General features: G+C 42.6%; 1 protein-coding gene across 2 annotated transcripts in view; it reads right to left on the bottom strand.

Moving 5' to 3' along the window:
- KLF3 (KLF transcription factor 3) overlaps positions 1-26,852 on the bottom strand; it is a 43,699-nt gene that overhangs the window by 12,355 nt on the left and 4,492 nt on the right. Inside the window, exons 2-3 of one of the 2 annotated variants that reach the window (XM_035111894.3) lie at positions 9,137-9,231; positions 107-575 (exon numbers count right to left, since the gene is read on the bottom strand). In XM_035111894.3, the coding sequence (XP_034967785.1) occupies positions 107-575; positions 9,137-9,193 (526 nt within the window). In that variant the 5' untranslated portion in view covers positions 9,194-9,231. Of the gene's footprint in view, positions 1-106; positions 1,691-9,136; positions 9,232-26,852 lie in introns of those variants that run through there. The other variant, XM_088658723.1, reaches the window with a different exon arrangement.

Below are 26,852 nucleotides of genomic sequence, written 5' to 3'. Positions count from 1 at the left end.
TGGATGTAGCATGACTTTAAGCAGAAGAACATCAGGTCCCTTTTTAATTTATCTTTTAAAAAATAAGAAATGGGATGGGGAAGTCCACAAAAACCAGAACCTTTACCTGGCATGCTACTTGGATTTTCCAACTCTTCTGAAAGAACCGTGGACACCATAATAGGATGCTGAAGGGGAGGCGCATACATAAAAGGGACAGGCTGAACTACGACGGGCTGTATAACTGGAAGCATCCCAGGGCTTCGAAGTCCATGGCGAGAAAGAGCTGCCATTACTGGAGGAATAGTTAATGGCATCGTGAAAGGCTGCAGCTTCTTCATTGGTGGGCTGGGTGAGGGCAGATTTAATCCAGGTGAGCCTCTCCTGGGCTGGAATTTCAGGGGCGAAGGAGAAGGAGAACTTCCTGATGAAGGAGGCGAGCTCCGCTTCACTGTGAGGTCAACAGGCTCAACTTGCACTCCGTTACAAAACCCTTCTGAAATCTGGTAGATTTTACTGGGCACCATGTTTGGCGTCGAATAAATGACACTGTATTTGTTGTGGTTCATTTGGTCCATGTAACTGGAGCTGAACGACTGTGCAAAAGAGGGAAGGAAATAGGTGAAATGGAATCTAGGACACAAAATACGCTTTGTTAAATAAGGGATCATCTCTGTGATGCTTTAAACTGAATTCCACTGGACTCAAATATGAATTGAAATCCTACACAGATATTCTTTGAACAGACACACATTATTCCGCTTATGCAGAACCATACTGCCCCACAGGTTAGCCATCCTTGGTGCCTTACATTAACTACTTTTGCCACAATGCAGAATATATTTTAATTATGTATCAGAATCTTCTGTAACGAAAGTTGATCTGGTAGGATTAATTCTGTACCTTTTGGTGAATATGTCAAGTCAGGCCTGGCTACAAGGGTGTGGACTCAACCAACTCACGGTTCCAATTATAATGTGAAGACATCAACCGCAAGACAGAGGGAAGTCCTGGGAAAGATTTGCCACGTTTTCCTGGAACCACTGGCCCATCAACAATTTGTTGTAGAGCAGTAGAGGAAGGCTACTGTGCTTGGGAGGAAAGCCAACTGGATATGGCCCCTGTGCTGCTTATTTTTGTTCTATTCCACTGTCTGCAGCAACAGAATTTCTACAACATAAATGTATTCCATTGCATAACTACATATAAATACGTTCCATGAAACCACAACATCCCTGTGGAAGTAACTTTTAATTGAGACCTTTCAACATCTGCAGAGGACCACAACTCCCATCACCTATGACCACTGGCCATGCTGCCTGGGGCTGATGGGAGTTGGAGTCCAACAACATCTGGAGAGCAGTGTTAGAAACTCAAGGTATGTATGCTGGGTGGCAAATGGGTCCTTAAACCAAGGTTGCAGTGTCACCAAAATGGACTGTCTAGTTGCCATTTGGGGGCAAGACAACTCTAAAGTCTTATTTTTCAAATGATGGGTTATTGCTTTTGGCTTGATTTTATATGTTGTGGTCTTGTTGTGAACTGCCCTGAGACCTCCAGGTAGAGAATAGTGATTGATTCTCAGTTAAACATCAGATGATAAGATAACCTTGAGTTAGGTTAAAGGGACCCCTGACCATTAGGTCCAGTCGTGACCGACTCTGGGGTTGCGCGCTCATCTCGCATTATTGGCCGAGGGAGCCGGTGTATAGCTTCCAGGTCATGTGGCCAGCATGACAAAGCCGCTTCTGGCAAACCAGAGCAGCACATGGAAATGCCGTTTACCTTCCTGCTGTAGCGGTTCCTATTTATCTACTTGCATTTTTTGACGTGCTTTCGAACTGCTAGGTTGGCAGGAGCTGGTACCAAGCAACGGGAGCTCACCCCATCACAGGGATTCGAACCGCCGACCTTCTGATCAGCAAGCCCTAGGCTCAGTGGTTTAACCACAGCACCACCTGGGTCCCTTTGAGTTAGGTGAGGAGAACCATTAAGAAAGTGACTTTTCTTCTTTTGAGTTAGGTTAGGAGAACTTAAAAGAAGAAACGTCACTTTCTTAATGGTGACTGCTCCTGCTCAGGCTACACAGAAAAAGCAATTTGGTTCCAGAAATCCATTTCAAATTGTGCATATAAAATATAACTGATAGAATTCTACAGGGTGGGGGCATCTCTGTGTGAAAACAGTCCAAATCGAATGATCGTCAGATGGTGCAGATGTCAGGCACTATCCTGGTGCCCAGGCATCTTCACTTGGTTGCAAGTGGTCGAAAGCCAGGCGCGAAATGTACCTGGCTAATTTCAAACACTGCCGAGAGCCACTTGTACTATTTGCTCAATAATCTTTCCAGACGCAACACTTCATTGCCTCTGCCCCATCAAGCATATTTCATTTGCAATCTTATGCCTGTCACAACCAAAAGAACACTGAAGCAAGGGAATTATGATAATTATTCAAGGGTACCGACTAGGGAGACACTAATAATTAAAACAGTACCAAGCATCTGGGCTCCCAGGGTTGGCCCAAGCAAAGCAATCCAAGAGGCCCACCCCAGCACTCACTGCAATATTGCAAGGGATCCTGGGGCACACCTCTTGGATTGCACCCCAGTTCTGTGCTGCTCCAAACCACTGCTTGGGTTTACCACTGCTTGGGTTTACTGCTTGGGTTGCTTGTGCAGTCGGGCTTGCTCTGGTTGTGCGCTGCACCAAACAAGTATACCTGAAGGAATGTCTCCACCCCTATTGTTGAGCCTGGACACTGAGGCTCCAAGGGCATTCTGGCGGTTCCCTCCCTGCGAGAAGTGAGATTACAGGGAACCAGGCAAAGGGCCTTTTTGGTAGTGGCGCCCTGTGGGACGCCTTCCCATCAGATGTCAAGGAAATAAACAACCACCTGACTTTTAGAAGACATCTGAAGGCAGCCCTGTTTAGGGAAGTTTTTAATGTTTGATCTTTTATCGTGTTTTTAATATTCTGCTGGGGAGCCGCCCAGAGTGGCTGGGGAAACCTAGCCAGATGGGCGGGGTATAAATAATAAATTATTATTATTCCCATTAAATATGACTGCAAAAATCTGTACAACTACACAGACTCATGTGTGCTTAGCCCCCACCGAAAAGCATGTGGCTTATAGGACAGAAACCCATTCATTTCAGAATTGTAGGCAGGTGTTTTCAGGATTGTCTGGGACATACAAACCAAAGCACAGGACTATAGTTGAGCTATAATGTAGCATGTTTTCCCCTCTCTAAAGGTTGCAGGTCATGTGTTAACTTGCAAGCTAAACAGTCCTGTTTGCTTCAGATGTTAAGGCAACCATGGAATGCTTAAAGAAACAAACTCCAGTGGGAAATACCTAACTGCTGAGGGAGAAAAAACACAAAATTATTAAATTATGCTAGGGATTCAACTTGCTCTCTGTTTCTCAGCTTGACAGAAAGAATTTTCATTGTGTTTAGCTACGCTAGCACAGAATTCACCCAAGTCAGCTGTTTTTGTGCCAGTCTGAAGAAGCCGATTTATTTGGACAGGGTTTCTTTTCCACATTTCTACTGAACTGCACATTTCCAGCAGAAGATCATGAACATCATAGCAAACAAGAAAAGCTGGAGTGCAAAAACAGGAGAAGTGCTATAGGACAAATCTGGTTAGTTATTACCTAAAACAAGAAAAACCCCACACAAATAATTTGTAACCCTTTAATGGGCATTAACAAGTTAACAAGTGACATCTGTCTAACAGAACATAATATCCACACATGATCTGAAAGCTACTCTTAACAGCATCACTTTGTGACCATTTGAAGTCTAACACAGGCATCCCCAAACTGCGGCCCTCCAGATGTTTTCGCCTACAGCTCCCATGATCCCTAGCTAAGAGGACCAGTGGTCGGGGAAGATGGGAATTGTAGTCCAAAACATCTGGAGGGCCGAAGTTTGGGGATGCCTGGTCTAACATATTCATTGCAGCAGAAACTCCTGCCAAGCATTTAGCAGGCAAAACAGAGTACAAAGGAAATTTGAAAAATAAATAAATAGTAGGGTCAGAAAATCACGAAACGCAAAAAGTAACAGTGCATCTGTAAACTTTCTATACATAGTTTTGAAAGTATGACCCAGTCACAACAATAGTCACTGCATGAAGACTATCTTTCTGGCTGTGCTATATTACTTGAAAGTTTTACATTTAGTGCAGTCCAGTTAGAAGCAGCATGATCACAGTGATTACATGGCATACTGGGTCTTAAGCCTGCCAGGCAAGGTCCCGGGTTATCCTAATAGTATGTGGAAACAATGGCTGCATTCAGTTAATTAACTTCTGGCTTAATTAGCCAGGCTATGTATAATAACTGATCCACATGCAGCTCTCCTTTGCTCCCTTCACGTGAGCAGGAAAAGATGCCAGGAAGCTACTATCAAACAAGGCATCCTGCTGTATGAATCTGAACCAGAAACTATGGTTAACAGTTTGGCTGATTTGGAAACTATTAACCATGTTTTTCAGTTTGCTGTGGTTTCCCATGGCTAGCCTCCCTACTGACACGTAGAGGCTGCAGTGCAGCTACACAGAACTGCACAGTTGCTTAAGTCTGGATTTGGTCATTCAAACCAGAACAATAGCAAAATAAATAAATAAACTGGATTAATTAATATTCAACAGATATGAAGTAGTTCACAAACTACTGCTGAACACAAAAGCTATTTTTATCACAGATAAGATGCTTGTTTAGACCAGCTGCTGTAGCCTAGGATACTGTTTCCAATAAATGCCAGCTCCTGGATTTTGCTAAGCAAAAAATAATAATTAAAAAATGGATGCTCTGTTTTGCAGAATCGGGTGCTCCGTTTTGCAGCTAATCACAAAGAGACACAGAATATATGCTCAATTTAGGCATGCAAGCCTTTGAGTGATGAAGTAACTGTAATACTGCTTAAGTTATATGGCCACATGTACATTGCAAGGCAGCACCATTAGATGTTGAGTAGCAGTCCTCTAATTTGGAGACACTGGGCCATAAGGAGCATGAAGTGTTCAGTTTGTAGCCATCTGCAACTTTTCAAGTTGCTTTTCTAGAATAAGAGCAGAAGGGTATCTGGCTAAAAGGAGCCATCACTTCAAGGGAAAGAATATTCAAATATGTCACTTGATGTTCTCTGGCACAGCAAACACTTCTATCTGCAAGTTCTATGGCAGGCTTCCTCAAACTTGGCCCTCCAGATGTTTTGAGACTACAATTCCCATCATCCCTGACCACTGGTCCTGCTAGCTAGGGATCATGGGAGTTGTAGGCTAAAAACATCTGGAGGGCCGAGTTTGAGGAAGTCTGCACTATGAGGACACAGAAATACTGGCAAGTATGTTCTTGATGAAGGCTGCCTAATAGGTGTCATCCAATTTTTAGACATCAATCATTCTAGACCTGGATTTTTCCTGGTCTACCCTGACCAAGATTGCTTTTCGGATATTTATAAGTTGGAAAGCAATATAATCAAAATAACCTGGGAGTTGACGTATTTCTTCTCCACTTGTCCACGCCTAGGACAAAGTCCAGCTAAACAGGTCACATTTTGTGATCTCCACCCAGATATGAATGCTCTCGTAAAGAGGCAACTGTGCTGTTAATCTGACAGAACTTGCTACATAACATACAGTGGTTGATGATTAATAATCACCATCACTAAGAACTCACGTCAAATCTCCTCTCAAAAGGAAGATTCATGCAGGTCTTCTACAACGGACAGTAAGTCTTGTTCTTCTGTGGGAGATTTGTGTATTCATCTTACTTAAAAGGCAGGTGTACCCTACCTGCCTTTCCACCAAATGTAGGCCTCAAAAGTGGACACTCCTATAGCAAAGGCATCTGCTACTAATTTGTGTAGCAAAAGTGCTTTTCTGGAAACTTCAGTGGCATTGTTTACTCCAAGGTAACAAGTACCACATTAACTATTTCACATCGCATGTAGTCAACAGGGTGGAGCTCAGGCGACCCTGTAATTACATCTACTATATAGTTATCACTCATGTGTGTAGTAACACCGTTCCTGAACTTGCCCAGTCCACCAGAGAGATGACAAAATGCTGTGGGTGTGTCCTGCCATTATGCGATTATGGTAAACCTTTTAAAACCGCACCCTTGCGGCGTTGCTAAAACTCAACTTTGTTTCTTTTTCCTGGTGCTAAAAACTGTTGGCGCTCCACTCTCACCAGCATGTCTTTGTGCAAAAACGTCAACTACTGTTTTAAGCGGGAGAAAATGTTGGGCCGCGTGACAATTTTGCCAAATACTGCAGCAAACGCAATGCTCTCGATTAGAATCGTAAGACTGCAAGAGGAAATGAGGATAGTTTTACTCTACCTTCCAAAGGCATAATACTGAACTTCTTTCCACACACCACATGTTTTGCCACCTTAAATCCCCCCCCCCCCCCGATCCCAAAGCTTTAGGGGACAGCAGGAGCTAAGATGGTCTGGTTTCTCCCAACACACCAAGTCAACACACCAAGCTGGCATGAGTGCACAGGCTTCTGGTTTTACACCAACTCTGTTCCTCCCTGATCCCTTTTGCTGCCGTGCCGCACTAAGCCAAGGTTTGGTTTAAGAAGCCATCCAAAAAATGAAATAAATGGGGGGGAAACAAAAAAATGAAATAAATGAATTTGTCACTCATAAAATCATAGATCACAGGAGCATAGAATTGTAGAGTTGGAAGGGACCGTGAGGGTCCAAACCCCATGCAATGCGAGCCCAATGTAGGGCTCGAAACCACAACCCTGAGATTCAGAGTCGCATGCTCTACCGACTGAGCTATCCCAGCAGTATGAATGAATTTACACCACTCCGACCATGAACTTAACGCACGCACACACTTCTCCTCTCCTGTTTAGATCTGAAGCCTCTCCCCACAAAGTAATCACCTCTTCTTCCTTCCTCTTCTCACTCAAAACACATTCTCTCTCCACCACACACACACAAGCCAAATCCTCACTGCTACAATCCGTTTAACATCCAAGACCAATTTAGAGATACACCCTGGTACTGATGCTATCAGCTACAGATGGGAGTGTTACAAAGAAGTCTTTGAAGAAGCCCAACTTTCCCTGTTAATGCCACTGCTCTCTTTGGTTTTCATCCATCATTACAGCATTTACAAACCACTACACTAGTGATGCAAAGCAAGCTTACCCCCGTGTTGTGACTTTTTTGGCCAGAAGTCACAAAGTGCAGTCAACATCACATGGGCTCTGAGCTGCTCTAAACATCACGGAAATTTCAAACTCTGGACCAATTTGGTTGCAAATCCTTTTTTTTAAAAAAAAATTCAAGGCAACTTAATTAAAGGATGCTACAAATGGGCTGACAAGACAGGGATGCACTTGCTAAAATGCAATTTAATGCACACATTATTACATTGTTGTAGCATTAAACCTTGTGTACGTGTTATGCCAGAGGTAGCCTTTAATAATCTGCTGGTGGATTCCCACTTATTTCTGGCAAATTACTTCCAGCCTCTCTGCAGAAATAAGCCTACAGCTACTTTGAGGAAAACATAGCAGTTATCTTTTGGAACAGCAACCAATGAGCACTTTGGTCTATAATCAACCACACTAATTACTTAGGAGGGCAATTTGCATTCATTTCCCAAAGGGCAGTTCTTAGTTTCCTTGACCAAAACAGTGTGAACTAAAGGAGAAGTTTTAAAACTTCCTTTATGAAAGCATTTATGAAAGCATAATTAAAATATATCCAGGTAGAGAAGCATTTATCGGAAATGTCCCGTCGCCCCCCAAGCAGAGTGTTTTTTTTAAAAATTAAAATTAAACCAAAAACTGAACACTGTTATTGGATACTTTCTAACAAACATTACAAACATCCATGGCAACTTTGTTTCAAAGTGACCCTTCCATCTTGTATAACCGCTGGCAGGAATATAAGCAGCCAAACACACAAAGATGATCTAATTGTATAAGCTTCTCATTACCAGCAAGCCTTCACATACAATCCTCTATTCAATTTTTCCCCTTTGCGACTATTTTCCAAGTACACAGAGGCGAACAAAGCAAACAGGCTTATGGCACCAGCCTCACCCTAGAACATCCTAGAGTAAGCGCATTTCCTTGAACATTGACAAGGTGCTCCCTTCTTTCCTACAACCTCTGTGTAGGTCAGGCAGAAAATCTCAAACATCGGCAGTAAGAGAAAAGATGGGAAATGCAAGTAAGGCCAACCGGACCAAATGCAGAAAGAGAAAGACTTAAAAAGACTCAGGTCTTGTTAAACGTCGAGTCACGGTGTCACCACTTTTCACTTGAAGAGATCCCCCTGTGCCCTAAACAGCTGGTGTTCAGCATCACCAGGCAGGAAAGCTGAACCTGTTGAATTCCTGCCTGTTAAATACACAGAACCTTGGTCAGGGAAAAGAGGCTATCCTAACTAGTCAGTGGCTCTCATGGGTGGGGCGCAGTGATTTATTTTTGCGCTTACTTTACTTCAAAAGCTGCTCAGGGGTGTTTGTGGGAGTGTCCTCTCTCCTCCTGTACAAATGATCCCTCTGGAGATTTTGCACTCTGCAACTTTCCTGGATGTCCGCATTTCCAAAAAGCTTCCCCTTATCCTCAGGTGTGCTTTCCTGTAAGCGGTGGGAAGCAGCCTACTATGTACTGGACACCTGTTTGTGTGTGTGTGTGTGTGTGTGTGTGTGTGTGTGTGTGTGTGTGTGTTCTTTTTCACTTTGAAAGAATCTGGTGCAGAAAGATTCTGTCAAGGCAAAAGGAAGGCCCTTCTTCCTTAAATACAAAATCAGAAAGCACGTGGATCACAGGCCCTCACAGCCTAACTCTGTGATTCGATTATTTCTGTGAGATAACTACTGCCGCAGGAAGTGCCGACAGCTAGGAAGGCTGCAGAGCGCTAGTGAAATGTTTAATGGAAAGTAACGCACATACAACTCCTGCCCACCTTGTGACGATTAAAGCTGAATTCTACACCCACCAAAAAAGCCCCCTGATTATGAAGGAGTAAAAAACTAAAACCAAAACAGGAGCCTTGTTTGCAAGGAAAGAAACGATTTGTGAAATTGGGGGCAGGTTACAGCACAGCACGACTAGAATATAACCCATGACAATAGAAACTTTTAAAAAATGTTTAAAAATACTAACCACTGGAACTGGTTCCATTGCTTCTTGTTTGATGGGGACAGGGTCAAACATGAGCATCTTCTTAGTCAGCTTTACTTATATTGTTGTGCAGGACTCTAGAAACACAAGGGGGGGAAGCAAGAGAGGGTTTTTAAGAAAAAACAAAGCATGAGAAAGCTGTAGAGCACTCAGCTCTTAAGTGAACATACTTTACATTACTGCGCATAGGAGTTAATTGCATGTACGGCATGCAAACAACTGGGCGCAGCTTATTGCTATTGAAAAAACAACAACCCAACATTGGGAGCAGGGGTAGAAGCTTGAGTAATGCATGCAAAGCACCATATTATCTCCATAATCCTTAGAATAGCTCTATACTTTTAAAATTGTATTCTCATTTCGCATGTAGGCACTGCGGGTGCCTGCAAGAAGCTAATAATGGCATGCCTAAGACCAGCTAGTAAATTTGTCAGAGGAACTTCACATCTTATCCTCAGAAACCCGTTAGGGTAATATGAAGTTGTGTGATACTGTCTCATAACGTCAGGAAATCCCTTTGCATTTATGCTATCACGAGTACGACTTTTTCACTTCAAAACAAATATCTACCTTTTTTAAAAAACCACGTCTAAGTAACAATAGCAAATATGTTATCAAGCCTTACACAAGTGCAGAAACTTGTTTTATTTTTAAAAAGCTGCTAGAAAAAAAATGAGTCCTATTATCAGGGGTCAGCAAACATTTTCAGCAGGGGGCTGGTCCACTGTCCCTCAGACCTTATGGGGGTGGGTGGATTATATTTTTGGGGGGGAAATGAACAAATTCCTATGCCCCACAAATAACCCAGAGATGCATTTTAAATAAAAGCACACATTCTACTCATGTAAGAACACCAGGCAGGCCCCACAAATAACTCAGAGATGCATTTTAAATAAAAGGACACATTCTACTCATGTAAAAACACGCTGATTCCCAGACCGTCCACGGGCCAGATTTAGAAGGTGATTGGGCCGGATCTGGCCCCCAGGCCTTAGTTTGCCTACCCATGGCTTATATGAACCCCACTCCCAGATGCTGAACTACTTCGATGTTTTTATCCAGATTTAATTCAGAATAATTAGCACAACTAGCAGCTACAAATAACCAAACACTCTTGCTTCTCTTTCCTTCACATAAGGGAATGCATTCATCAAACAGATGTCATGCTCACACGTTCGGTGTCCGCAGTGAGATCTTAAAGAAACACACCTTGTTTGGGGGGGGAAAATCCTGTATAGTTGCTTCACATGCTATTTTGTCAGCTGGAAAGGCTTTGCATCTGTCGATAAAGTCTGGAGCTGATTTCTAATACCATCTGAGAGGCAGTTTAAACCAGGGATTAGATGATAGACCTCCTGTTGGAACTTCCCGATTTTAGGCTCTGCATGAGCTGTGGCCTCACCGGGAGAGCTCTGGGCCTCAATCTCCAAAGGTAAAGTGGGCATGAACAGTGCTTTGTGAGGATGACTGAAATGCACCACTGAAGCAATAACTGACATAGCTCGAAGGAGTCAAAGACGAAATCATTTAACTGTTTGGCACGAGAGACAGGCTGTAAGATGTAAACAAGACAGTTTCACTTCCTGTGGGACAATCTCAGTACTCCAGAATAGGACTGAGGAATACACACCAAATTACTGTACGAGTAATCCGCCCTGCTCCCCCAAACCAATGTTAATTCTCCTTTAATTGTTAGGATGGTTCCTCAAATAACAAGTCCCAGTTGGCATTGCCTAAGCTCTGGGTAACAAATCTTACGAATTCTGTATCATTTCCAGTTCACATCCCTTTAGCTCAGAGCACGCAAAACAGTTGTATTCAGATAGAATACAGCGACCGTTATTTCTGGAAGGGAAGAAATTCCCTCTCATGTTACAATAGCGGGAAATAATTAGGAAAGGATCAGCAAAATGAGAGCTAAATCAAGCTTCAGAATTGATGGCACAATTATTTCTCAAGAGGAAAGCTTTTATTAAGTAGAACTCAGTAACTGTGCTCATAGCAACTGCAAAGAGCCCAACACTGCCCTCAACAGTCCAATTCAGTTCAAAGGGGGGAAATCTGCTCTTAATATTATACGTCGTGCATCTCAAGCTAATTACAAAAATAAAATTGCTTGTATTAAATCAACAGATGCCGATAGGAAAAGCATTAAAACAACAGGAGTTAAAGAACTAATGTTATGGAAGGGGCAGAAATTTTTATGTATTGGACCAATGAAGTATTTAAAGAGGGCAGACAGTATGGCCACTTATTTCAAAGACATGAGAAGTAGCAGACTTGCTATGCATTTTTATACTCCACATGTGACTTGTTAAATCAGTGGCGAACTTTGGTCTTTAAAATTTCAGTGGTGCCCTGTGCGAGGCCAAAATTGGATGCCTCCACACCTCTCGCCTTTCAGTTATAAAAGTCCTGCAATGCCCTCTAGTGTTGGTGCCCAGTGCAAATTGGCCAAAATCTGCCTCTGTGTTAAATAGGTAAGAGGTATTAAGATAGTTCAGTAAAGCGCGAGAAGTGGCAGCTTAAAAGTGACACAACTGCTGCCTAGAGAAGGAACTTCTTGGTTCATCTTTTAGGCCTTTTCTTTTAGTCTTCCTTGGTGGAAAATGGTGATTGCTGCCCCATAGGAAAAAAGAGTCAGATAGCCAGGATTTTAGTGCAGCTGCAATTGGAGAGCAGTACATCCACAAAAAATAAAATCCAGCACCAAAGATAGGGCCTGAGTTTAGATCACAAACTCCTATTTCATACAAACAAAGGTAATTCACTTTCTTTGGTTTGTAAACATTTTTAAAATTACCCTACCAGTGCAAATAAGATATATCATAATTATTCCCAAATTGCAGTGGCGGAGATTGAGTTATGTCAGCCCTGCATGGGCTCTATAGCTACCCCATTCAATATATTTTTGTGGCCCATAAGCTTTTGTTAGCATCTAAATAAAGTATGCCAACTTAAATTTTTATTTTTTAGAAAAAGTACATTGCCAGACTTCAGTCTTGCGGAATTGTGTGAATAAGCACTAAGGAAACAATTTTTTAAACTCATATGAACATTACATATAACCCCCCCCCCATCTGCATAATGTTGCAGGTGGTTCATATTTTTTGCTGAGGCCTCAAGTGCTGAACAATACACTCAATACCTTACTTAATCCTGTCCTAAATAACATGCAAGTTCTTAAGCGCGACACTGTTTGTTTGTATCCATAGGTGGCGCTAAAATATGCAACAAAGAACAATCCATTGTGTATTTCATTTAGGTAGATTTCATTGCAAGCATAGAATTCAACAAGTCTCTCTGCATTTTGCCCAATGAATCAAAGGGAGCATTTTCAAGGTAGACAGAGGGGTTGCAAAGGAAACTTTATTCACGATACGAATGGTGTATCACACAACACATCTGGAAACCAGAACATAGTGTAACACTGGTAAAACACTGAGTCAATCCCATAACTGCTTTGTTGTTGTTGTTGTTGTTTTTAAAAAAACCCAAACCACTACCTAAGGAAGAGAGAAGAATTATAACATAAAATGCCACAAGATATTGTGATTTTGATTATTGTGATTTTATGTTGTAACTGCCCTGAGACCTGTGGGTATAGGGCGGCATAACAAATGTAATAAATAAAATAAAACAAGAATAAAGAGGACAACACAAAAGCAATTAATTTCCATCAGATTATTCCTAAACTCCTCTTCAAAGGACCCTCTGGCAGGAGCTGGTAGACAAAGGGAGGCAGTAAAATTTTCTGGTGTACACTGGGACAGGTTTGCCAATTGCCTTGAAAGGAAAACCTTTTATCTTTCATGTTTATTTGGAGTGAGAGGGAGCAATCACCTAGGACAGGCATTGTGCTATCCAAGGCCAATTTCAGGTTAGGCGGACATGAAAGCAGAAGTTTCATTATCACCTTTAAGTTTTGGCTGATCAAGCAATTTAAGCTTGCAACTATGGAGCACATGACATCTTATGAAAAATTACAGGCAAAACTGTTTAAACGCAGTGCCATATGCAGCATTGTAATTTACAATTTTTGCTGCAGCCCCAGCTTACTGAGCCAACCCTGTCCTGGACAATACGCAGACATTAAGAGCAATGAATTCAGCCTGTTAAGAATCAAGACACAATTATTTAGAGTACTGAGATCCTGACTCAAGATCTCAAGCAGAGGATTTCCCCCGGTGCTCAAAGCCCAAATGCTTTCCCCTTAAGATACCAGATGCTAGGACCTTAAAACATGCAAAGCATGTGCTGTGTCACTAATCCTTCCCACTCCGTGTAAGAAAACTACCATGCTCCATCAAGTCATATCCGCTCACCCACAATGATAGTGCTTTAAATATAACCCTTGCCAATAGCTTATGGTTTTGCTAGGTAGATGAAATTCTTTGATGAACAGACTTGTGTGAAGATTGTTTCAGCCCCTAAGAGTGGCTTGAACTTTTGCACTTCCGTCCTCTGTCGAAAAGTTGAACCACCTGAGCTATACAAGGAGGAGGACTGTGACTTTTCTTCAGTTTCAGTTTCTGCTTTTAGTAATGAAGTGCATTCTACAGACTTAGGGCTGGTTGATACAAGAAAAAGGTCTTAGCAGTGATTATTTATACCCAAGGAACGCCAATTCACACATTTCTCCAAGTGTCGGTAGGAAAAACATGAGATTCTTACATGGATTGCATTTTTCACCAATGGTAAGCTGAAAATGTTTGGTTCAGCCCAGGCCAAGTAGATTCCTTGCATACGTCAGAAATATTAAGGGCGCTAACACTCATTATGGCTGACGTGGAAAAACATTCCTAAACGCTTATTTGGTGGTTTCAAGCCAGCTATCAGTGCTCATAATTGTCTTTCCAAGAGAGAGGTAAAGAGTAAAACTTACATCTCTTCCCTTTCCAATACCATATTTACCCGAACTACCATCTGAGGTCAGAATCTACTTTCTATTGAGGTACTAGATGGAACCTTTCATGAACTTTGAAAGTTTGAAATACAGCAGCTATTGAGACAGAAAACTCTAGGAACATGGGAGACTGAAGAATGAGAGATGTATTGTTATTGACAATATTACTGATAAAATGCCCCAATTCACAAGTATTAAAAAAAATGAGATCTAAGTAACTGAACAAGGGTAACTATATAAATAACTGAATTGTACCAAGGGGGACAAAAATGTTGAATATTTTAGGGATAGTTATCTGGTAAAACAGTGCAGTTTTACCACTGTTCCACCAAAGAAGAGGAACCAAAGAGGAGGAACAAGTGGGAAAGAAGATAAATTAAGGAACTACATTAAGGATATTCTGAGTATAGCGTCCAGTTGTAATGTGTCAATTTGCTTCTCTGTACACTGGGAATTCATATATTGCATATTTTGTAAGCCACTATATATATTTTTAATTGTTGGAAGACAAAGCAGCCACAAAAACCACTTTCAGCTATCTGGGCCACCTCTTCAGAGGAGGCGCTTAAGTTCTACAAATCAGACAAGCTAATTTTGCTTTAAATATTTTATATAGGTAGAAGTATGTAAGCTATATGTAATATGAAACTAAATAACTAGCAATGCTGCAGTAAGCAAACGTCTCTCTCTCTGTGTGTGTGTTAACAAGCCACACAGTTTTATTTTCCAGCCTCCTCCCAGCTGCTCCACCCTCTGGACTTTTGCCAAGGCAACTCAACTTGTCCAAACAGGACACACTTTGATAAAAATTTCGCTCACACCCTGTCCTTAGGTGAGGCTAGTGAAGCAATTGATTTCTCCATGCAAATAAGGACAGGTGCACAGTTAAAAGTCCAAGCAAACTTCCAAGGCACTTCCTGGAACTGTAATCTCCTAGAAAAGAGAGCAAGTGTGTGCCAAGGAACCTGGAGAAAGGAAATTTAATTTATGCACTGGATTTAAAAAAGATTAATCTTCCGACGGAGTCAGGACACGACCCAGGCGAAGTTAAGTCCTTTGGAGCATGCTCTGACTCTTTCAGCATGGAGATCCTATTGACCTCCAACAGCTGAGATTTCAACAAGATGTATTATGTCTCATTAATTTCAATGGAGAGTTCTCAAATGGAATTTACTCCTGAGGAGGCCTGTTTAGGATTGCATTGTTAAAATGCTCCAGACATATTTTCATATGTTGTTGTTGTTGTTTGCATACCATCCTATACCCAAAGATCTCATAACATAAAATGACAATATACAAAACACAAAATACACAATTGAGACAAAGACAACTCAATAATCCCCCCCCCCTGTTTTGCCTCATCAAGACTGTATTTGTTTCTTCCTGCATGGATCAGCTTGGCTCCATGCTACCTGAAGGGCTTGCTTCCTCCCACATGCATCTACCCATCCTTTAAGATCTGTAGACGAGGGACTTTATGGGGGCTGCTGCTTTCTAGCAGCACAGTTTATCAGCACACAACAGGGCTTTTTCCGTGCCCTGAGATGTTAGAAGGCTTTCTCTCTCCTTGTCCATACAATATTTGCAGATGGTGAACAACCATTTTTCAACAGCTTTTGGATTTACTGCTTGTTAGAATGGGATGTGTCTCTTTGCAGGGAAAAAACCCCTTAGGTTTTATGCTGTTCTAATGCTGTGTTATTTTGCTGTAGTTTAGTTGACCATAACACATTTTGGCGGACACAGATGCAAGCACCACACCAAGTCTACTCAGGCAATATTTTCCAGGACCTAATCATGTTGTCCACATCATCAGGAGTCCATTCGCCTGCGAATATTCCAGTGTGAAATATACAATCACCTGCCGAGACCACCCTTCTGCATTACACATTGGACAAGCAGAGAAGTCTCTACGCAAAAGAATAAGGTAAAGGGACCCCTGACCATTAGGTCCAGTCGTGACCGACTCTGGGATTGCGCGCTCATCTCGCATTATTGGCCAAGGGAGCCGGCGTATAGCTTCCAGGTCATGTGGCCAGCATGACAAAGCCGCTTCTGGTGAACGAGAGCAGCACACGGAAACGCCGTTTACCTTCCCGCTGTAGTGGTTCCTATTTATCTACTTGCATTTTGACGTGCTTTCGAACTGCTAGGTTGACAGGAGCTGGGACCAAGCAACGGGAGCTCACCCTGTCACAGGGATTTGAACCGCCGACCTTCTGATCAGCAAGCCCTAGGCTCAGTGGTTTAACCACAGTGCCACCTGGGTCCCTTACGCAAAAGAATAGATGGACACAAATCCGGCGTGAGAAATGGAAATATTGAGAAACCAGTGGGGGGGGGTTATTTCAGCCTCCCAGGACACTGTGATCTTAAGGTGACCGCATCGGAAACCAAGGAACTTCAAACGCATCATGAAATGGCTGGATTACAATACATCAAGAGGTTCAGTGCTATCACATGTGGACTGAACTGCCACAATATATATTTTTAATCACTCCCCCAAGTATTAAGTGGCCTACCAATGCCAACACACATGCATAATTCTATTTGTATGCTGTCTTTCCACAGTTCAAACCATGCTCAAGGCGGCTTACAGCATGGAGAGGAAAAAACACATTACTGAAACGTAACAAAAGCAGTCATTGGCAAGAAATAAACGTTAAAAAATACACAACCCAACTCAACCATTTCCGCATAAATCATCCCAAGATCTTAAATAAAGATACAAAACAACCAACAGCAACAACCGCCTGCCAACAAAACCCTCGAAGCAAGACCCCCCAACCCAGCACGTCCAACTCATCAACAAATATGAATGACCAGCATTAATAACACAATTATCCTTTTCTCTACTTGTCTACATTTCATTTCCTTCTGATCTGTCTGCTTGCAAGTCTCTCCCTCTTTAACTCTGGGTAACACTTCATAAATCTGATGAAGAGGGCAATAGTCATGAAAACTTATTCCATAGCATAGTGGGTAGCCTTTAAAGATGCCAGAAGGCTCTTCCCTTTTATCTTCTTAATTTCTTCTAGAAAATATACACACATCAAAAATGCTGATGGACTCTAAATGTACAAACCTTTAGTAGCATTGTAAATGTTCTGCTATAGTTAAAGCTACGGTTTTCCCAGTAGTGATGTATGGAAGTGAGAGCTGGACCATAAAGAAGGCCGATCGCCGAAGAATTGATGCTTTTGAAATATGGTGCTGGAGGAGACTCTTGAGAGTCCCATGGACTGCAAGAAGATCAAACCTATCCATTCTGAAGGAAATCAGCGCCGAGTGCTCACTGGAGGGACAAATCCTGAAGCTGAGGCTCCAATACTTTGGCCACCTCATGAGAAGAGAAGACTCCCTGGAAAAGACCCTGATGTTGGGAAAGATGGAGGGCACAAGGAGAAGGGGACGACAGAGGACGAGATGGCTGGACAGTGTTCTTGAAGCTACATACAGTACATGAGTTTGACCAAACTGCGGGAGGCAGTGGAAGACAGGAGTGCCTAGCATGCTATGGTCCATGGGGTCACGAAGAGTCGGACACGACTAAACGACTAAACAACAACAAACGTTCTGCTACACACAGGAAGAAAATTCAGGACAACCACAAGGAGACACAATGTTGGTAAAATGTGGAAAGGAGCTAGACATAGCAGAATAGAGTGCAGAGATCCACCATCTACACATTTCAAGGCTATGTTTGGCTTGGTCCGCACACTATGTGGAAGAGGAATGCTGAAAAACTCGCCTTAATCAGCATTTCCGCATGTGAGCAGGGATAAATATCTTCCAATGGTGCTGGGAGGTTCCACTTAGAGTTTTAAAAACTCATGCCCCAAGTGCTGTTGGAAGAACTTAATTTGGGCTTCATAAACTGTTTTGAAGTTTTAAAACTTCTAACATCTGCTTCCACTATCTCCGGGGTCATATATCTCTAAGGCTACAATTCCAAGAAGGTGTTCCAGGAAGTAAGAGCGCTTCCAGAATGACAACTTCTAGACCTACCTAGGCTCTGCAATTCTGGGTCACTGCACTTGTTGCAAAGAATTAAGAATGGTGTTACGATCCACACTTGCAGAGATTGTGTTTCTTCTGTTCCACCCCTTAAAAAAAATAAACAGGGGGAGGGATTGCAAAGAAATGGAAGACCATAGGAGATCAGCAATTTTATAAATGAGTGGACACAGAATCGAAATAAACACCTTGTGTAGAAGCACCTTAAGTCCCAGTGAAATCAGTAGGATGTATTTATGAATAAATATTTTTAAAATTGGGCTGTATCTTCAGAGGTTAGCCCACAATTACGTGTTTCCTCCTCTGCTGAGAGAAGGCAGGGCCTGCACACTCCCCCCTGCCTATTTGGTGTCCAGGAATGGCCCCACAGAAATCAGACAAAGAGGAAAAACAGGTTAGGATTCCAAGTAATCCTACCTAAGGATATTAGTGTCAAGTTAGTTGAGAAAGGACAACCTTACAACTGGAACTACTACTGTATCTGGGGGATTAATATATAAACTTTAAAGAGTCAGGACTCCCATGAGAGATGTGTTGTTTTTAAGGTCCTTTTAGCAGCAGACAATTCTATTCCATTTCAATATTTTTCTTAAGGGGAAAAAAACATTCTATGACCTAAACCCACCAGTTCACCATATATAGGATTTGGGTTAAAATTCTTCAGGGTATCTTGGGAAATGGTACAGAGTAGGTGAAAGAAAACATTTGCCTTTTCTTTGTGACTTGGGTCTTCAGCAAGTGCTAGGATGCCACTGTTTTCACCCAAAACTTAACCAGTTAACTATATTAAACTCCACATTTGTATCAAATAGTTATTGAATCAGTACAGGGTGGAAATGAAAAGAGAAAATAACAGGGTCTATGATGAGGGAAATAGGGTTGTCAATCAACAACAACAAGAAGATTGCAACTGAATAACTGGTTAATAGATGAAAGAAATTTAAACAACTCTTCATACTGTATTACCAAAACCACAGAATACAAAATATGACTGTGTTCCTCAATGGATTGGCCCTACTGATTAAGTTTGGCTCTGACTGATGAATCAGCTAAAGCTTTAGTTCAGGGGTCCCCAAACTTACCCGGCTTTGGGCCGGATGCCCACCGTGCCGATTGTGTGGTGGGCTGGAGGGTGTGGGAGCGCACGCGGGGGTGCGGGAACGTGTGGCTGTGCGCGCCCATGCACAAACGCTATTTCTGGCACACTCCCGACCTGGAAAGCTCCGAAAATAGCTTGTGTGCATGTGCAGAAGCCTCCTCCGACCCAGAAGTACACCGGAAATGACGCTTGCGCGTGCACACAAGCTATTTCCGTCACTTTTCCGGGTCAGAAGTCTGCAGACGCGCTGCACTGCGCTGGTAAGAGCGGGAGGCGGGGATCCCTGGGGGCCGCGTAAAAGAGCCTCGTGGGCTGTATGTGGCCCCCGGGCCGTAGTCTGGGAACCCCTGGTTTAGTTGATCAATATACCCAGTATAAATTGCAGGCACACAAAAAAAAAAATCTGAGAAATTGGGAAAACGTTTCACGAAGACCCCACAAGCCTGTATTCTATTTAATGCGGAACAACTTTTAGCCTTACAATACAAATCTGCTACCCATATACAGGAATGGTATGGTAAAAAAATGTAATAAAGTTGTAATACAGTCACACTGTATTACAGTGTGCCTAGCTATACTAGTTATTAATTTTACTATGATTTAGCAGTTTCCACTAAAACAACCCTGTGTGCAATTGCTGTCATCCCCATTTTTACATCTACTGAACAGGGCCGTCTTTAGCAGATGCGGCGCCGGGGTGTAAATATCCGCCCAGCGCCCCCAAATTACCATGGGTGGGAGGGCAAAGCTGCGCACTGCCAGCCATGGGTAGGGGGAACTCTCCCCCATGCTGCTGCGGGAGAGCAATCCCTACAGAGGCTTGGGAGGGAAGCTGCACGCACGCCCGTGCAGGGAAAGGGGAGGCTGCCGGCAAAGTCGCGCAGCTCCCCCACTCACTGGGGCGCCCCTGGGATCAACTAAGCCCTATGGGAAAGACGGCTCTGCTACTAAACTCCTGCCACCTCCATGGGACAATGTGCTCCCTTATCAGAGCAGACCCTTATCTGCCTTCCTGCCTCAGCGACTTCTTTCAGAGAAACAGAGACACAAAGTTGAGCAAGAAGAAAGAGCAGGCTTCTGAAAACAAGTGAGGTATATATAATGGCATGACAGTCTTTCCTTTCCAAGCAGAAGAGAAAGAGCAGCTTTTTGAGTCTCATTCATATATATATATATATATATAGAGAGAGAGAGAGAGAGACTCAACTTTTTCCAAAAAAAATAAAATAAGGACAAAAACATAGAAGATGTACACAATCTAGCTGCAGTGACATGAAGGGAATAACACCCAGCCCATAACAGGAGTGCTTCTGTTCAAGGATTCAGACAACCTGGAAAGGGAGCCTTGCAATGAATGCTATTCAGGTCTTGGGACAGGCAGGTGAGGAGGAAGAGAAGAAAAAGACCACTTTCCCACAACATTCTTCAGAATACCTTTCCAGCCCAGTGGAGTGGAGTGGAAGTTTCTGGAGTATAAGAAAGAAGAGGGGGGAGGTTTTAAACCCTGTGATATATACATCCCATTGGCACCTCTACTCACTAGGAGAAGTTAGGAGCCGAAGCAGGTCACTTAAGAACCATAGATTCGTAATTTACAAAACACTTGGGGGAGGAGTCCCCCAAGCACGCAGAAATCCCTGCGGTATTTTTTGATAACCCTATTTGGCTTCCAAATTGGGGATCTTTGATAGCAAGCCATATATCATATCATATAATAAAATTACAAATCCCACTAGCAGGGCTGTCTCAAGAAGGTTGGGCGCCCTGGCGCTGAGATCGCTCCGGCGCCCCCGCTGCGTGCAGCATGGCTTCCGCGCGGCTTTGCCGTGCAGCGCCCCCCTGCCAGCCCCGCGCCACCGGGACTACACCTAGAGCCGGGCCTGCCCACTAGGCGTTCAGTCGTTCTTCTAGACAAGGGAAATATCAGCATTTTTACTCTGGGCACTAAGGCATACGTATTAAACTATACTTAATAAACCATTGTAGGCCCTGGGCCCTTGGGTATCATATGCATCTTCCCGCTTCTCGGAAGCAAATTTTCCCCTCCCCTCTTTACTGAATTATACATTAGCCATGATTTGAAACCAGACTTAAAGGTGGTTTTGAACCATGTTTAAGCAGTAACCCTGGTTTAGTTTAAGACAGCAAGTGTTTTATCAATATAAGGGGAAAAGAAAGTTGTCATCACCAACAGCACCCAGCCCTCCACTTTCACTGCACAGTTTGAGCTCCCTCTCCCCCTGCCTGTCTTCCTGCTTCCTGCATTTTTGTGGCCTGGCCCAACCCCATAATTCTCCAGGAGGAGGAAAAACCAGCTCCCCACCCACCCACTGCAAGCAAATTCCTAGAGAAAAAAAAGCAATCAGGTTGGGTGACAAGACCCACCAGCCCTCAAAACAGCCTTCTTTCCTAGCCAAACACGACACAGTTCTATGCACAGGTATCTGCTGCAATCTGCATAAACTGGTTCGTTTCACCCAACACTCACGACCAATCCACTGCAAGCAATTCAAAATATTCACACACCCCAGCCCCACCCCATGTTTACTCAGAATGGTGTCCCTGGCCCAATCAGAACTAATTCGAGGTGCTTTCAACCAATCACATTGCTGGTGCTGCAGTTAAAGAGGCAGGAGCTTAGCCAAAAGCCTGCCCCGAAAGCAGAAGGAGGAATAGGCAAGTCAAAGGGAGGGGAGAGAACTGAAAAGATCCAAAAGGCACAGATTCCTTTCTCGTAGCTCAGAAAAGCTCAACCCACTGCCCAGTCTTGCTATTTCTGCCCCTGACCACCTCCTTGACACCTTGCCCTCCACAGTGGCGGACTTTGGTAATATGGCACCCTGAACAAGGACAAAATTTTGTGCCCCCTCCTCATAAATATTTCTTATTTTCACAAGAATTCCTTTGGGTACAGTTGCTTTTTTAGGGTTCTTCCCAGTAGGTACCTGTATTAATATAGGCATTATTATTATTATTTATTTATTTATTATTATTATTATTTTGCACCTCCTCGTCTCGACCCAGTTCGAGGGAACCACCCGCACAACCCCTAAATCAGGCATAGGCAAACTTGGCCTTCCAGATGTTTTGGGACTACAACTCCCATCATCCCTAGCTTACAGGACCAGTGGTCAGGGATGATGGGAGTTGTAGTCCCAAAAACATCTGGAGGGCAAAGTTTGCCTATGCCTGTCCTAAATCTAGTGCTGCTCCTCACCCCTCCACTGCTAATCTAGCCTCACTATCTCTCTCATCACCCAGTCCCTAGTTTTTCTCTTCCTCTCCACCATCACTTAAACACTGTTGTCTGTGCCAAGTGTATTTGTGAGTGCCTCTGGTGTCAAGTATGCTCTGCCTAGGGTGACTTCTGGCTCCACCTGCTGCTAGCTGCCCCCTTGGCACACCGTGTCCTTTGCCTTGCCAGCTCCACTGCTAATATATCAATATAACCCTTGTGGGGTTATATTGTGGGGCAGGAGGAGGAAAAATTGCTGTAGATGGGAAGGGCTGGAGATCAGGAGCACACAGTCCCACGGCCACTCGTATGATCTTAACAGAGGTTAAGTGTATGTCTATCGCAACAATATGTGAATTCATATCTGCGAGTTTGGACTTTTGGATCTGAGCAAGATGTGAAAACCAGAAGGGAACATTACACAGATACATGTGAATTGCGAAAAATCAAACCAGGGAAGAGGAAGAAGAAAGATGATGATTATGGAAAAATGATTAAATAAGCTTTTTTTCCTCTCTCTCTTCAGAGAAGCAATTTGGTCATTCTCTGATGTGCCAAGGTTTTTAAACTACATGCTCAACCGCATGTACCAGACAGTCACACACACATAATTTCCATTATAGCTAACCTTAGTATTTAAAATATGCAGCACTTCTAACGTTCTGTTTGGCTTACATAACTGTTAGGATAGCTACCCTTGGAATACATCAACAACTGTTATTAAAAACCCTATAAGGAAAACTTGGCACTAGATGGAGCCTCAATGCAGGCAAGAGTTAAATTTGTTCCTTAATGTCAAATTATGAATTGGAAGCAGTAAGCCTTGAAATGAAAACACAAAACTTCAATGCCGGCTACACAGAAAAGCTTCCTGCTGGTTAGAAGCACTGGCTATTACAATAACCTGTCTTTCCAAAATATATGATTTAATTATTAAGTATGTCTCAGAAATTATGTATCTTTTAACTTATAATGAATAGGAAAATCACCTACACTTACAAACATTAGCTTCAAATACCTGATTTTAGTTCACTGCTTAGAACGGTCCTAATAAATAAATATACAAAGGTCGTTATTTTTATTTTTAAAAAGAAAAGGCAATGGCAGTGTAATATTAAAGGATGGACCAGGTTGATATGTGATCATTAAAATGATCAACTATGTTATGCCTGACAAAAGCAGGTACAAAATTAGCTACTTCCCAATATCATGGTTGATTAAGTGGATTAAAATAGTGAAGCAAGGTGATGGCCTTCAAATTTCTAAACTCTAAACTCCTTCACTGACCAGTATCCACACTATGGAAGGCACTAGTCAACAGCCAACGTAGTGCTGTCCAGATGTTGTGTATCTCAACTCCCATCATCCCTGACCAATGTCCATGTTAGCTGAAGGTGTAATCCAAAACATCTGGGAAGCACCAGATTGGCTACCCTTGCATGGAATTCAGGCAAGGTCACAGGCTTCATTGCTTATCTGCCTCAAATTTATCTGCCTATAGGAAGCTTATCACATGGGGGGGGACAAAGTATTTTAGCATACCCTTCTCCTTAATATGCTTATAGAAAATGATCAGAAGGTTCTTTTTAAAAAGGGGGAGAGGGCAGGAATGTGTATTATAACAGGCAACCTCCATCTGCATGAATTGGTATGATCCTAGGAGACTGAATTTGCAGAGGTCTTATAGTCTAGTATTCCAATCCTTAACACAGAGGAATTATACATTATACAGTAATAAGCAGGCATTCCTTTTTTACACTTGGAGCTGCTCTGACAGCTTGTAAGGTACAGTATTTCAGCTGATAATTTTGTTGGTCTTTATTAACCTGATGCACAATTTTAATATTAACCCAATCAGAAATCTAACGTCTTTGCAGGAAAGGTTTCTTTTCTTTTTGCAAATAAAAAAATTACCAAAAGATTAGCTTCTGTTATATACACAAATATGTTCTTGAGATCCATACGTCTGAGAAGAAAGAATGCAAAATACCACAAGTGTATCACTAAAAAGAATGGGCACAACAACCTAAATTTACTAAATTTCCCACATTGTTCTCAGTTGGAAAGAGTGGGAAAGGCTTGCTTGAAATTAATGGAACTGAGGGAATATTTAACTTGTGCCATATAAGCCCCAATCCAGATCTTATTACATGTAGTTTTGCATGACTAGTTGCACCAGAATGTGGTTGCAGATGTGCAGCTAAATGAGCATCTTGCTGAAAGTAATATCATGCAGGTAGATAATATCTGCATCCAGATGTATATCCAGTTTACATCAATGGCCCCCGTTCCAGCAAATGCTAGGTATGCAAAAAGCCTGCTTCCATGCATCTGGGTAAATACAGAATACTAGTAGATGTGAAATGCTCCATCAGTAGTAAAACCCAGTAATAATAATACAGATGGTCAAAGTTCTCTTTCTGAACTTCCTCTTGGAACATTTTCTTTCTCCCTCTTTTCCTTGTGAATGCGTCCTTGCTTCCCAATCGGATACACTATTTCATTCAAACGAAGAATGCTTAGTTTTTCGCACTGCAAAGAGAATGTTTAATTCCCTGCTTCACATGCAGATTAGGAACACTTCCATGAAGTGCACAGAGATCTGTTTTGCTAGGGTTGTAAGTGAAAAGGCTGGACAGTCATTTTCCACGAGTGGTTTGGGAAGATGACACACTGCCTTATGGCAGAAGTTAAATTCTGGAATGCCTTCAAACACTATTAATTCCCCAATTCTATGAAACAATTTGCTTTGGGTAGGGGTTAGGCTTCCCCCATCATACCTAAAATGATGAATATGAAAGGCTTTGATCACTTGAATGTATTTTATATATTTTAAGTACCATATTTATCACCACCATAGAGAGGTAAAGCTTAACCAAAACTATGATGTTTCCTAGAAAAAAATCCTTTCAGAACAGATGTTGAATTTACATGCATTAGTGAGTGGTCTGCTTTAAAAAAAGAAAAACTTTTAACATTCATGGATTTCAGTGAAACTACTTCCAATTCACACCACTGCTTCCCTCCCCTTTTGAAGTCTCAAGAACCTGTACCTCCCCACTCCCAGCAAGTATCCTTAATTGCGCACTGTAGCACAGAATGTGGGAGTTTAAATGCTAACCCAGGGTCCTTGTGGTGACATAACACAGGCTGCTTAGGCAATCGTTGAGTGTGTAGAGACATGATAATTCGCTGGGTGGAGACTGGGAGTTGTAGGGCAGTGACAAGGGGCTGTGGCTGGGCTACTGATCTACCAGAAAACAGCCCGAAACAGGAAAGAGCACACATATGCTACTTGGAATGTATGACGCAAACCCCAGCCTTGAAACAAAGAACAGGAAACGGCTCTGCTGGCTGGGCTGGAAAGAAAGCACAGAGAAACATTTGGGTGGCCTTCCCTGACCCCTATATTCATGTGCAGCTGGGATTTAACAAACAAACAAACAAGCAAGCAAGCAAGCAAGCAAGCAAGCAAGCAAGCAAGCAAAGTGGGTGTAACGGGCTTGGTTTCTGGGTGTGAAAAAAATAACCTGTCTCTATATTGGAGACCTGCCCTTGACAAACACCAGACTAATATCTATATGGGACAATATAACCACTGAGATATGAAAACTGGGAGGTAAATGAAACCCTAGGTTATGGGCGCCGCAACGGAATGCCTAGGTGCACCTTTTTTATAACAAGAATACAACGTTGAAAATGAATGAACTGCAGCTAAAATCTCATTCCTTTTTCACATGATCTAGTCCTCATCTGAAGTCTGCAAACAACAAAGCCATACTTCCCCTGCCCGACCCCCTAATATTCTTACGAAGGTCCCTTCTCCAGTCCTCAGAGAGTGGCAGGAAGAGGCAGAAAAAGGTCGTCCTTTCGTTCCAGCAGTGGCAGTTTTAATCTGAAATCTTAGGCACAGTACTGTTCCCAGAGCTCAGAAACTGCTCGCATTAATGAAATTCCCTGTTGCAAAATGCACCCAGAAAAATGGGAGTTTTGAACCCTGACCACAACATGCAATTTCCTTCACACCCACCATTCCAGACAGCTCGGAATAATTAACTCTGGACTTCCCAAGCATTATCCTTTTTAAAAAATTCTAAAATACAAACACAAACTTTGTTATCAAGGGTTGAGGTGGACTCTTGCTCCCAATAAAGTACACCCCAAATGAAACAAACAGCCATTATTTTATTGCACTTTCTAGCCTCCTTTCTCTACTTGTACAAGATCTCCTTAATATGTGAGGTCACTACAATCTGGAGCTCCAATAATAGTGCCTAAAATTGATTGAAAATAAAAGTTGACGCACCAGACAGTAGCGTGGTTTGCATGACACGCAATCTCAAGTCACAGCTTATCATGGTTCTGCAGGCTGCAAGCAAGTAGAGTGAGGCCGCTTTTGCTGTCCTGGTCTTTCTGCTGCTGTGCTAACCCATGTCTTGGC

Source organism: Zootoca vivipara, chromosome Z1 (genome assembly GCF_965207765.1).
Source record: "Zootoca vivipara chromosome Z1, rZooViv2.hap1.1, whole genome shotgun sequence".
NCBI classification, from domain to species: Eukaryota; Metazoa; Chordata; class Lepidosauria; order Squamata; family Lacertidae; genus Zootoca; species Zootoca vivipara.
Note: the sequence above shows the minus strand (reverse complement) of the source record. Positions and strands in the feature narration are given on the sequence as shown.